The sequence below is a fragment of the Euprymna scolopes genome, chromosome 22 (assembly GCF_053919585.1).
Source record: "Euprymna scolopes isolate OS-2025 chromosome 22, ASM5391958v1, whole genome shotgun sequence".
Lineage (NCBI taxonomy): Eukaryota > Metazoa > Mollusca > Cephalopoda > Sepiida > Sepiolidae > Euprymna > Euprymna scolopes.
Genome location: NC_136503.1, coordinates 82,077,900 through 82,092,884, shown reverse-complemented (window position 1 = coordinate 82,092,884; position 14,985 = coordinate 82,077,900). Strand labels below are relative to the sequence as shown.

The following is a 14,985-nucleotide window of genomic DNA, read 5'->3' as shown; positions in this document are numbered from 1 at the left end:
AGGATTATAAGTTTCTGAAAATTCTGCAAAATGTCAAATTTTAATTTTACTGAAAACTAAATTTTGCTATTATTAAAAAATAAATTTGTTTAAATTTCTTAAGCCAGTTAATTTTCGTATTATTCAAATTCATCGGACTACTGTTCTCATCTTGAGTGTCCATTTTTCCACAAAAACCTGTGACACAGTGATTTGAGTACTTGGAAAAATCAATTGTAAAAGCGATATTCTCCTGAAGGTTGAAAGTTTAATTCTCATTGTGGGTGATCAAAAAATGCAATGCCGAATTGAATTACTTAGGTCCTCTATCCAGTCATGGCTGGGGGAACGAGAGCATGTTACCCCGTGAAGCAAATAAAGGGTTCCATTCGAAATTCCGTCCAAATTCTCGAGTTTGACAAGATATACTTGAGGAAGATCAAAGGTTACATCGACTGAAACTTTGTGAAAATGACACTCAAAATGTGAACAGTAGTCCGATGAATCCAAATAATATGAATAACCAATCCACATCTCAAAAATTCAGAAACAGCAGTTAGTTTTATTTTTTATTTATTTTTAAAATCCTTTGAGATGAAGAAGCTTCATAATTTGTGAATTCATCTTTTTGTGGACTGTTATCCTCATCTTCATAGTTGTTATTGTTTCACCACGTTTCGGTCAACTTGTCCTCTGGCCTTCTTCAGGTCATTAACCATGACAGGATAGAAATGCTGAATCTTGTAACTGCATCCCCAGTAATTACTACCTTCCATAGTTCTTGTCTTGCCACCTTTTCGGCCAACTAATTTTCTGGAATGCTTGGGTAGGATTGAAACTGCTATCTTCAGCCAGTGCTTACCTGGAACCGTAGAGATTCAACGCCTCTATCCACTGCGTTATGGGCTCTGAAGCGCAGTGGATAGAGGTGTTGAGTCTCTATGGTTCCAGGTGAGCGTTGTCTGAAGATAGAAAATTGAATCTTACCCAAGCAGGCCAAAATGTGGTGAGACAACCACAACTATGAAAATGAGGATAAAAGTCTGCAAAAAAGAATGAATGTTAATTTTATACATTTTGTCAAGTTTCATGCCAACGTTTTTAGACCCACAGCTTTTCTCTCATGATCAACAAGAGTGAACTGTTAATAGCTAAGAAATTCTCTGCTGACTAACTGAAAATGTTGTCTCCAATAAAAAAAACTCCAAATTTTAGATCGCTTGGCCTGTTATAGGAATGGCCTTGATTTCATACCTTCAAAAGCAAAGAATGTTAGCTACTAAGTCTCATCCCTTTACAGTAGAGATCCCTAGGTGCAAGAAAGCCTTTTACTCCAATAGTTTCTTCCCCAGAACTACGGGTCTTTGGAACTCCCTTCCGGGATTCTGCTTTCCCAACTGTACTGATATGCAGAAGTTCAAGTGTAATGTGAACAAACATCTTTCTACTCATCTCCCTTCATAATGACCTTGCTAATTAAGTCCCTGATAGTAGCCCCCTGCTTCAAAGTGGCACTGTGCCTTGTTTGGGGTGAAAATTGAATAAAAAAAAATAAAAAAAAAAAAAAATTGTCATACTTACATATTGATCTGTTATCCGTTCTCCATAAATTATATAATCCCGATGGCGCTCCAACTCATTACCTCCATTGTGGGAGATAGGAATTCTTTTTAAGCATACATGGCTAAGGCCACCTCCACTGTGAGGAACCCACCCCCCACTTGAGTCATCCCGCGTCATGACCTGTGCTCGCACTCGCACAAGGTAGTCGCCACTGCAAGAAAACGGAGAAAAAGAAATCATCATTAATCAAAGAAGGTGAATTAAAAAAACAAAATCTATATAAGTATAAGTGTGTGCGAAAATATTTAACCAATAAACTCTTAAACTGCTGGTTACATAGCATTGAAATTAACAGGATATAGTAATCATACACCAAAGATGGTTTATAATGAGTAAAATCTTTGTTTGGATGGATGAATACTGTGTGCAGAAATATGTCAAACAAGTTGAAATGTAAAATGTTCATTTCAACTTGCCGACATATTTCTATTACTTTTGTGCATGCGCAAATTCATTCATAGCTTGGAATGGTTTAATTTAAAATCTTTCTTATTTATCTGTTGATAGCTCAAACGGTACGGAACATGGCATCGATTCTAGCTGATGGTATCCAAATAATTTTTTTTTTTACTTTTAAAATCAGCACTATATATTAATTAGGTAATATTCAATAGAGAATTGTCTCCGGAATAAATATTAATTAAAACATATTTTACGACCGGGCAAGGCTGGGTGGCACCTGCTAGTATGAAATAAATCCAGTTAATACATATTTATTGCGGACTATTATCCTTCGGGGCCCGTGGCGCAGTTGATAGAGACGTTGAATCTCTACGGTTCCAGGTGAGAATTGTCTGAAGATAGTGGTTTCAATCCTACCCAAAGCTAGCCAGAGGCTTACTTGGCCAAAAATGTGGTGAGATGACAACAACTATGGAAGGCAGTGAATGCAGTCAGGAGATTCAGAGTTCCTATCCATCGCGGTTACCACTTGACGAATGCCAGGAGAATAGTTGGCCGAAACATTGTGAAACAACTAAGAAAACGATGAGGATAATGGTCGGCAATAAAATAAAATTAATAAATAATACTCATCTCAATAATGGATTCCAATATTAAAATAATTAATACATATTGTTGTTTGTGATTAAAACGCTAGCTCTGAAAGTCTGTCTTTGCCCTTAATTGTACAGCACTGTAGGTTTTAAAGTGTAGCCTGTACACTTTATATTACATATGAAAATAAAACAGCGACGTTTCTCCAAATCCATATAGGTGTGTGAAGAAGCAAATATTATTTTATATAAATCTTAAAACTACAAGGATCTTTAAACATGGCCTGTACAGTATGTTCCTAAATTTTTGAGATGCAAACTGATTATTTGGATTATTTGAATTATTCAAACTACTGTGGCCATCTTAAGTGTTTTTTAATGGTTTAAAATTCCTAAAATTCATACTAGAATTGTCTGCAAGGACCGTAATGTAGTGGATAAAGTAGTTGGTAAATTCAATTGCAAAATTACACTTTTCTGTTTTTTCTGGAGGTTCAATCTTCAGTGTGGGTGAGACTCAAAATACAATTGTGAATTGTTCAGGACTTTTGCCCAAGCATGGCTGGTGGAATGACAGCATGCTGCTTCCATAGGTTAAATAATGGGATCCGTTCAAAATTTCATAAAGATTTCCAAGTTCGACAAAATTCATCTGAGGAAGGTCGAAGGTTACATCGACTGAAACGTTGTGAAAAGAACACTCAAGATTAGAACAGTAGTTTGAATAATCCAAATAATATGAGAAGTCTGTACATTTTAATAAAATATTAATCTTATATGTAAGGAAACAGTGACATCTTCTCCAAATACGTCTAGATGTGCAAATACAGAGATACTTATTCTTCATATAAGTATTAAAACTACAAGAATCGAAAGGATTTGGTTTTACATAAACAGAAACAATTAAAACAAGATGACTAAATTATTTTTTATTTTTTATTTTTTGCAATTATTTTTTTCGGTTCTACTTTCAAATACCATCTCCACCTTCATCTTCTGCTTCTTTGTTTTCCCATGCAATTTTTCTATCCTGTCTGAAGCTTGCACAATGTAAATTTCGATGGTGATTTTTCAAATTTTTAACTAATCATTTTGAACAAAAATTCATAAACGGCTTTGTTTTCTAAAAAAGATTTTATTTTTTTGAGCAGGCGAATACACTATGACAGTAGAACAAAAAATGTATTTAAAAGATAAACCATTTTTGGTTACTGTCGAGTAAGTAATCTGGAGCTGTTATTTATTCATGATGTTTGGTTTGGTTGTTAAATTAATATAGAAAAGTGATTCCCCACTTTTTAAAACTATAAATTCTTCATATCTTGGAAACTACACATTTCCTGACCCTCGAAAACATATAATAGTGGTAATTTTAAAGGATCATTTTGAGGGTGGAAAGATACTTCACATTTATCAATGTTTCAATCATAGTCATTTGTTTTCCTAGTTTTGCATATGAATTACAAAATATCTGATATTTCCCCCAAACCTCTGGCCTTGATAAAGGGGAGACTTAAACTTGCTGCTATGGTTTCAAATGATCTGAAATAACAACAAGGGGAGACTTGCATCCAAATATTTCTAATATGTTATATCCCCTCTCTTTGGTTTTCGTACATAAAGTAAATTTCACAGTGTATAAGGATTATTTTATACTGGAGATATTCATAATCGTACTCTATTTCCTAAATAGGGGAGATATAACATATGAGAAATATCTGGAATCAAGTCTGCCTTTGCTATTATTTCAGATCATTTGAAACAATATCAGCAAGTTTTAGTCTCCACTTCAAGGCCAGAAGTTTTGGGGATATATATAGTGTTCTGGCAAGCCCACTTCAGTTTGACTGCTTCAGTTGTCTCTCCTGTAGCCTTGCCAGACCACTAATATATATATATATATATATATATATATATATATATATATATATATATATATATATATATACTAGACTACCCGTGACCCGTTGGGTCAGTATGTTATATTAGCTATGGAATTCATGTATGAGTGTGACACTTGTGATGTAAAGAAAATAGTTTTTTTTTTTACATAACAGAAACATTTCTATGAAAGTATATTAAAATAAAAAATCACGGATGGATCACTCAAACATGAAAAAAAAATCCTCCCTATTCGTGTAAAGTTACCTATTTTTCTGAATAATCGCTCAAAAATCGAAAATTAAACATGATTTTCCTACGAATCGAACACTGATGAAAGTCATTTAGCAGAAAAACACACATGAACCTACCGATGAGAAATATAAGAATGAAAAACCCATATTAGAATCCTTCAACCAAGTTATAGAAACTTAAAATCTAAAAAAAAATAATTAATAAAACCTGAAGCAAAAAAATAAAACCTAAATAAATAAAATAAAACTAATATTGAAACAGATTAGTAAATGTGTCAACAAATTCACCGTTCTCACACAACTATTTTGTATCAAGAAATGTAAACAAAAAATAAAAAAAAAAGGAAAGAAGGAAGGAAAAGGGACGGATAGAGAGTAGTAGTAGTAGTCTTGGCTTTACTACAATTGTTCTTATGCTTGTCAACGGGTTAAAGTTGTTTAGTTGTAAGAAAATAGCGACAGTATAGGTGTAATAAAGAATAGTTGCAAAACACCCCTACTCTTCCAATGTTAAATAATAATTTCGAAATAATAACGTTAATATTTCAGTGCGCATGTCAAAATCTGCAAAAAAATTACAAAAGAAGTGCTTTATGTTTATTTGCTTACGTTGTTATGGGTTAATGTTCATGCGTGCATATGCAACAGGATGTCGTAAACCGGAAAGTGGGTTACATCACTCGTTACAAGGTCATTTGAGTTTTATAATTATATATATATATATATATATATATATATACATACTTATGAACTGCTGACAATCATTTCATATCATTATCCGTATCCTCAAATGGTTTTTGGCCTTTGATAAGTGGTGAACTAATAGTAATAAATATGTCTAGCCGCACTGAAGAGCTGTGACACAGTGAAACAGTCTGTCTGTAGATGACTATATGTTCCCCTTGCTCTTGGGTAGAGCTCTCATAAGAAAATTGCCAACTGTCTTTAGCTATTAAGGCATCGCACATTGGGTAAAAACAATTCAAGCTCTCAGACAATTAATAATAATAATAATAATAATAATAATAATAATAAAGATTATAATAATTATATATACACACATTTAAATCCAATATAGCAACATATGATGTTTTTCCCAAGTGTATTTTGAATACAATTATTTGGACGGGGGGGGGGGGACTATAAACACTACAATAAGTGCTTTTTATTTTTCATATTTCTGATATATTTATCACTTTACATATCTTTGTTTCCTTTTATCTTCTTCTCCAATCCCTTTTCATTCCATATATATAAAAAAAACCAAAAACTTTCTATCAGTTTGATGAACATACATATCTCTGGGGAGTTGTTTAGTGGTCTCCTGCTATTCAATGGAACACGTGTAAGTGTAAGACGTATTTCATTAGAAAAAAAAAACAAACTTATGAGTGTGAATTAAATACATTTTGGTTTTATGCCGTTTCTGAATTTTTGAGATGAGGATTGGTTATATGTATTATTATTCATCGGACTACTGCTCTCATCTTGAGTGTGATTTTCACAATGTTTCGGTCGATATAACCTCCAACCTTCTTCAGGTGTATCTTGTCGAACTCGGGAATGTTTCTGTCAAACTCGGGAATTTGGACGGAATTTCAAGTGGAACCCTTTATTTACTTCATGGGGGTAGCATGCTCTTGTTCCGTCAGCCATGACTGGATAGAGGTCTTAAGTAATTCGCGAATGTATATTTCGGTCGCCCACACTGAGGATTGAACCTTCAACCTTCAGGAGAATATCACTTTTATAATTGATTTTTCCAAGTACTCTACCCACTGCGCCACGGGTCCTTGCAGACTTTGGTTTTACAATCATATTACAATGATCATTCGATAGAAATTAACATTCCAGGATTAAATGACTAAATAGGTTTGATATTGTGTAAAATAATAAATACAAAAATTTATATGATTTAAAGTGTATAGAACCGATCTCATAGTCTACTGGGTTATCCATTGCACTGATCACAGATGTACAAACGGACAGACAGACCCTTTCATGGAAATGCGTAGAGACGCCTGAAAATGCTGTTTCAAACTTAGACATCTTAGACAAACGAGTGTTTTTGCAGATTTCATTGGTCTGTCACACTTAAGTTTGAAATAGAAAGTTCAGCATTAAACGACGCGTCCGCGCGCGTCCGCACACTGAATGGGTACATCCGTTTCTGTTTACTTAGTTGAACATCCGTGTAAAAATAGGCAGGAAGAAAAAAAAAATGCCAACCTAAGAGTGGCACACTCTACTCTCAATCTTGCTATCTTGACTGAGTGGGTGTTTACAAGAATTTGGTTCAAAAGAGGGAGCGGAGAAGCTACTGGTAATGATGTCCCCCCATCCTCTCACGCCTCTTTTATCTCTGTACTACTCCCAACCCACTACTGCTCCACCCTTTGTCTTTCTCTCTGGACTAATATAATTTCTATTCAGAGAAGAACTTGCCATTCAGAAAAAATAACTAAAGAAATACTAGTGGAGATAAGTAACTACCCCCGCCACCCCTCCTCCACATACCCACACACCCTGATCTGTACAGTCAGAAAAAATTTCCTCACACTCAACAAACTGAAAAGAAAACAGCAGATATTAAGATTTCACCATTCAATCTGTCTCTAGCAACAAAAAAATGTTATTTTAAACTGAAGCATGCATGACAGACCAACGAAAATTCTATTCAAAACTTAAGCATGGCAGACCAACGAAAATTCTATTCAAAATTTACGCATGACAGACTAGCGAAAATTCTATTTGAAACTTAAGTATGACCAATCAACAAAAATGGTATTCTATACTTAAGCATAACAGACAAACAGAAATGCTATTTCAAACTTAAACATGTTTACCAGATGGACAGAGGCAGCTAAAAATATAAAATAAAATTGGTCATTGCCTTCGAAACGAATCGACTCTTTTCCAGCAAGCAAATTATCCACTCTCTGACAAACTTAAGGAGTCCATGAGACTTTCAATGTCAAATACTTTTTTGTGTTCTCTCTCTCTCTCTCTCTCTCTCTCTCTCTCTCTCTCTCTCTCAATTAAAGGCTGGGTCCAAAAAAAAAAAAAAAATCCAATTGTATTATGTAACAACCAAATGAACTTAACAATAGGTGTTTATACCATTTTAAAATGATATCAAACAATGGTAACATCTACCGAGTATTTATAATTCCTGAGAATTTTTTTATGGACCTTATCACAGAAGAATAGGTCAATAAGAAAAAAATCGAACAAAGAAAAGACCGAAGTAAAGAAATACAATTGTTATAAGCTGCGTCCACCCAATCTATCAATTTAACGATGATGTGAATTCTATTTCAAAGTGAAGTCTGCCGGACGGAGTCTTTATAAAGAGATGCGTGGACACATGTAAAACCTTACACAATGCAGCTGATCATAAAAAAAAAACAAAAAAAAAAACGATTTGTTTTGCTTTTTATGATCAAAATGACTTGTCTTATTATTTTTGTGGCAAAGACAGAATCGTCCTTTTTTATCAGGACAGCAGAATCTCATCTTTTACGGATTTACAGCGTTGCCAGGGTTTATGTTTATATACATCTGTGCCTAAATCTAAACGAAGATTCCATGAACAAAGCTGCTTTCCTAGACATGCCAGCTTATGAAACACTGTTCCGCTGGCCTGTTTCCCAGTCAATTACAATATCATAGCTTTCAAGCCCAATGTAAACAAGTTTTTTGTTGAACCGTCCCCTTAAATAACCAAATTCTACCAACTTACACCATTAGCGATTATTACACTACCACTTTACATTCATTAAGACTTATGCTCGAGTGGCTTTCAAGCTTTGATAAGTGGTGACTCCATTGTATATATATGACGGAATGACCAACTGTGGTACTCTTCATGAATTGTCGCCATTGACTTTGGTTCTGCGCCATTTTGAGCAACTCAACCATGCTAATGTTTGCAATGTCCTTTATGTTGTCTGACATTCTAGTTCTTGGTCTTCCATGGCCGTCTGTTCTGGCCACATATTCCAAAAATTGCAATTTCTTGTCATTGATGTTATCCAGCAGTCTTCGACATGGTCCAATCTTCTCTAAAACCCATTCGTTTGTATGTTTGTCCACCCAGCTTACACAAAGAAGTCTTCGGTAGCAACACAATTCAAAAGCAGCAATTTTCCTCTTGTCGACATTCTTCAAGACCCAACATTCTGCTGCGTATGTTCCTATTGAGAATACTGTATGAGAGATATATATACCACACACACACACGTTCATCAGAAAAGATCATATATATGATACTAGTGTTGGAACGATTTCAATATTTTTCCCGATTCCAGTACAATTACCAATTCTGTTCGAAATTCCTAATTCTTTTTCAAGCTTTTAATAGTTTTTTAGGGGGTGGTGGTGGGAGGGGGTTGTATTACCGTAATAACCCATCTAATATGTGCATATATTTTCACAAATGTAAAATACACTCGTGAGGTGATCTAAATATTTTAGTTTTACTGATAGTTTTAAAAGTTAACAAGTGAAGCATGCATGGTTCTCCGTGAATCCACAGTGGACGAGGCATTAAAAAAATTGACCAAGTTCAACATTTGCGCCTCCCCCCCCCCCCCCATTTAGCCTCAAAAGTCTCAAGGGGACGTCAAATCCTGGTGATGCAGTTTTAGGCCTTAACATATGTAAATTTGAGTTCTGCACCATGCAAAAAAAAAAAAAAAAAAAAAAAAAAATGACTAAGTCCATCATTTGCCCCCCCCTCCATTTAGCCCCCAAAATCCCAAAGGCCTTAACATATTTAAATTTGAGTTCAGCACCATGCAAAATTGCTAAATAGAGATACAGAAAATTTTTGGCATAAATGGTAAAATTATCCCCAAAAATGGAGTGTTTTTATTAGCTCTAAAAAAGCCAAACCCTGGGGCACCCCAAAGAGTTATCACTAAGTATAGACCAACAAAATTATATAGAAATCAGTTAGTTACAATTTTTCAGAAAGTTTTATAAAAATCCAAGGCATCAAATTTTTTTTAAAAAGCACAAATGTCAATTTTAGCTATTTTAACCCAAAAGGCACTCCTAGGGGAGGGGGCTACTAGAGTCTTCCCAGGAAAATCCGTTCTGTTACTTTTTTACTCATATCATGTTTAATGTTTGTGTAAAATTTAAAAAAATTCCAAGGTGTAATTATTGAGAAAAGTGTGAACAGACGAATGAAGACGGGTGAATTTACAGGTCCACCCTCCTTTTGTCGGGGGGGGGGGTGCAATAAATATTTATTACTTCATCATTAACACTAGCAATGCAGTCAGTGCGTGTTTAATAATTAAAAGTTTCTGGCTGAGAAGATTACACATTATCACATGCGTGTTATCAAACACCAAACTATAAGAAAAGTTTATAAGTATGTCGTTCATGGTATGCACTACACGAACACACGAGTGTTTATAAACCTGCAATAGTAATATGGAACAAGAAGGAGAAAGAAGCAACCTTAGTAGAAGTTAGTGTCCCCAATGATGCTAGGTTGAATAAAGCTAAGCGGGGAAAAGATAACGAAATACCAAAGTCTTATATATGACATGAAAAGAAACTCAAATCTTAGAAATATCTCCATCATTCCAGTACTTATAGGAGCAACCTGATTCATGAAAAAGAATTTAAAAAACTACCTGGCAAATATAGCCAGTGAACCAAGTGCAAGAGAGATACAAACTGGCCTTCTTCAGGTGGTTCACCGTGATGGGATAGGAATGGCGTGGTGCAGTGGATGGAGACGTGGAGTTTCTATGGTTCCAGATGAGCATTGTCTGAAGATAGCAGTTTTAAACCTATCCAAAGCAGGCCAGAGGATTAGTTGGCCAAACACATGGTGAGACAACAACTATGAAAGGCAGTAATTACTGGGGATGCAGTAACAAGACTCGGCTTTCCTATCCTGTCGTGGTTAACGACCTGAAGAAGGCTTCAGGACACGTTGGCGGAAATGTGGTAAAACAACAACAACAACTATGAAGATAACAATGACAGTCCACAAGGAAATGAATACACAAATTTTAAAATCTCATAAAAATAATTTTTCGTTCATTTTGAATAAAGTTATTTCGGACCATATTTTCCAATTATAATACAAGCAAAATTCGTTGAATTTTTATAGAGGTGTTCAATTGTTGGTTTTACACATTTTTTTTTTCTCTACATGATTTCGTAAATAACTTCTTTCACTACTTGACCCATGTTATAGCTATTAAAGTTCCACATTTTATATGACTTTGACAATGAAAAATTTGATCAAAGATGAAATTTTGACAGAATTTCAATTTCAGCTTTTTAAAAAATTTTATGTATGGATCAGATATTCTTTGATAACACTAACCACCATGCAAAATCAACCCTAACAACATAAGCACCTTTAGTTACAAATAAACAATCCAACTTATGACTAAACGCCACATTTACTAGACTCTTGTTCACAAGATCCTTCTCTATGGGTGTGAAAGCTAGCCCTTGCGAGAATCTGACATTCAAAAGCTAAATGTCTTCAATCCATGGTGTCATCAGCACATTCTCAGGATTCGTATCTCCAAGCACATTCCAAACGCCACAATCCACACACAATGTAAGCTTTCTGCACTTGAGAAAGTACTGATCAGGAGGCTCTGATGATTTGGACACACTCTTTGTCGTCTACCAACTGACCTGAATCACAGCACTGCCACTGGGATGATGCAAGAAGAATGGTGGTTAACTAAGGACATGGCTCGCAATGGTCAAAACTGACTTGGAAGTTATGATCAGCCTTTGCATCTTTAGTCAGCGATGATGAAATCACAAATGGCTGAAGTATGCTGAGGGATCAGCAGTTGACAGACCTAGATGGATTGCCTTAACTCGTGATGCGTCAAATTCACTTGGAGCTAGCTCAAGCCACCTCAGGTGAATGCTGTCATAAGTACAAAGTAACTAACAAATTTAACATAGGAAAAAAAAAAAAAAAAAAAATCACATTTTCTTAATTATTCATTTGTATAAGAGGATAAAAACCCTGATCAGTTTTTATTTTTTATATTATGTTGTACGGTATTATGCTTTTGTGAATGTGATTAGGTATTTTTTTTTTTTTTTTGGATTAATAAGCGTCCTTTAACAGTGGATTCTTTTTAAGACTAAAAATACATTCACGTCTATTATTTACTCTTGATCTTGCAGTATGTTTGTTAAACTAAAAAAGCTTAATTCCCTCCTGTTTCTTTCCAAAAATTATGTTTGTCGGAATGCCGAGGATCATTTAATCATCCAAGACGAGTGAGGGATGATGACGACACATGCTGAATTATGAGGCAAGGGTTGCACAATCCCAAACCACTTCTCTTCTGAGTCAGCACTGTTTGATTCCAGTGACAAGGATCCAAGACGATAGAAAACAATGCCGAGATAAGTGGCAATATTTCCAAATGGTCACCCATTTTAGTACTGACCAGACTCAATGTTGCTTAACTTCAGTGATCTAATGGGAACCAGCGTGTCAATGTGATTATGCCATTTTACACACACACACGAGATACATAGATATTCGAATGTTCCTTTTAAGTTCTTCATCTCTCAAACACTGAGTTAGTAAAGGTAAAGTAAGGTGTGTGTGTGTGTGTGCGTACATATACATATAAATCAATGTTTGTGTATTGTAGAAATATATGTGTTAATAAATCATTCAAAAAAGTTTCAAATAAGAGTTACATTTTTCACAGAATCTAAAGACATAATTAAAATTTTACTTTATTTATCTGTGGTCACTAGGAGCAATTATCAGTTAGGTCCATAAAATATCTTATCTATTTCTAATTGTGATTGCACTATTAAACCTGATCTTTCTTTGATTAGACACTCCTCTCCTCCTTAACTTGTAGACACTAGAAGGTGATGACTGGGGGGTCAATCATACCAAGGAAATAAAAGGCTTCATCACTATTTCATGTTACTATATTTTAGATTTCAAATACTAATTCTGAAATTAACAGTGACTCAAAACTATACTTGATGCAAGTATACTGGTTGTGTATCTGTCTGAAGTAAGACAATTGGAATTCGCTTTTGGTGTATTCCTAACATTCCACATTGATTGACAGAACACAGAAACAGTGCATAATTCTAATTTTTGGGGAGGGGGGAAACAAATAAAAAAACAACAACAAAAACCAAAACAAAACGGCAGTTGATTGGTTGGGTGGTTGTTTTACGGCATATCAACACTTTTCAGGTTATTTAATGCTGAATCTAGTGATTTTGAAGAAATTTTTTTTAATAGAATATATTGGTTTCTAAGTCGGTTTCTATTTAACCCACAGTTGGGACGCTAACAGGTACTACCACTTCGGATCAGAGTGGACCTGGGAGCAATGGCAGTTAAAGGGTGGCTCCACACTCCCCAAAGCCGGGGCCTCACCATCGGATATAGTTTAAGGTCATATCCAGGACCAAAAGGGGCAGTTGAAGCACTCCTTGGTAGGAGATGGTGACTCAAAAGCACTGATCCTCATCACCTCACTAAGTAATAGACAGGAAGGCATCCAGGTATATATATATATATATATATATATATATATATATATATATATATATATATTTTATTACCGTTTTATCTGTTTAGTTACACATGTTTCCGCTACTGAATCGTATTAACGATCCAGTAACTTCGTCAGACATATATATATATATATATATATATATATATATATATATATATATATATATATATATATATATCCAATAAGGAAATGACTTCCAAAGCAAATCGGTTACATTTCAAGCTATGTAATTAAAACGTTGGACACGTGTTGATTTTCCTGACAGAAGATGTATTGACTTTTGTCTAAGAAACTTGTTGGCTCAGTAAATCTGCTAGAATGATTGTACAAAAGAATGCAAGATATAAGCGGTATTGTGCTAGAAATGAAAAACAGATGGTATTAGTATTTTCATCGCAGAAATGTGTAGATAAAATGATTGGAGTTAATTGTCCAAGTAAATCATCCTGATGAAGTTGATGGTGGGCTATTTAGTTCTCTCCCACTGCAAGAACTGCAACACCAGGGTTGGAAAGTGGGATTGAGAAACCAGCATCCCAAAGGAGGGGCATTGACTTGCAAAAAAGTGCATGGGTTGCCTAGTCGGCATTCTGCGGTAATGGCGCCTCAGGCGATTAGTAATAAAGTAACCCCTTCTTAAAGAGAAGCCTGAGAGGATGGACGTCCTAGAACTATACAGGAACAGCATTACACGGCAATTAACAGGGACCAGACGATTACAGGAATGGTCTAATTTCTGCTAATTTTGAAGGCCCGCGAATAAAACCCCCAACGGTAGGTGTAAAAATTTTCACAGATGTATCAGTAGTCAGGAGAATCCAAATATAATCCTCATCTAAAAGAATTCAGAACTGTTGAAAGACTGGTTAATATTTGTTTTTATTTTTACGTATTTATTTTTGTGTCACTAGGAGTGCCCACTTTTTTCTACAACAGATTTTGAATGCTTGAGTTTGGTTGTCAGCCAAATTAGAGTTGAACCGTGAATAATTTCCGAATACAACATTTCATGTGGATTAACATATAACTAAAACTACCCCCCCCCTCTACAGTTGTTGGGCAAAAACAAATGAGAAGCATTGAAGTCGCTTCGTGTTTTACGGCATGTCAACATATTTTGCATTATTTAATGTCAAAACACACAACACAGCAAATGATTGATTGCATACGATTAATTGTACCCAAGTTGCTATTTTTACTAATAACTAGAATAGATGCATTTATATCTTTCCCACTTCATTAAAAAAAAAAAGAAAAAAAAAGCAATAGGTTTATGCAAGGACGGATCCATTACACCAATTGTTCCCTCTCTTATGAACCAGTACTATGCCGGTTAGTGTGTGTGTGTGTGTGTGTGTGTATACATATAAAGTTGAATATCGAATGTAGCAACAAGTCCTAGAAACATATACCAGAAAAAACAGTTGGATATAAGTTATACACCATCCACTATGACCATGCAATTCATACAGCTATGTAAAAAAACAAACCAAAAAAAAAAAAAACCGAAAAACACACACAACCCCCCCCCCGAAAAACACACACAAAAAAACAAACAAACAAACAACAACAATTGGACCTGGTATAGTAATATAGGATAAGATGAAAGAAGCAACCAGGTAGAAGTGTTCTCTAAACAGATCTGATATGGAAAAGATAACGAAATATGTCTTATGTATGACATAAAAA

At 34.9% G+C, this 14,985-nt stretch overlaps 1 protein-coding gene across 4 annotated transcripts in view; it reads right to left on the bottom strand.

Annotated features, from left to right (window-relative positions):
• Nucleotides 1–14,985, bottom strand: part of LOC145243507 (sprouty-related, EVH1 domain-containing protein 2-like) — a 275,916-nt gene that overhangs the window by 140,516 nt on the left and 120,415 nt on the right. For all 4 annotated transcript variants that reach the window (XM_080106470.1, XM_080106472.1, XM_080106473.1 and 1 more), the window contains exon 2: nt 1,561–1,753. In XM_080106470.1, coding sequence (XP_079962596.1) covers nt 1,561–1,753 — 193 coding nt within the window. The remainder of the gene's footprint in view (nt 1–1,560; nt 1,754–14,985) is intronic.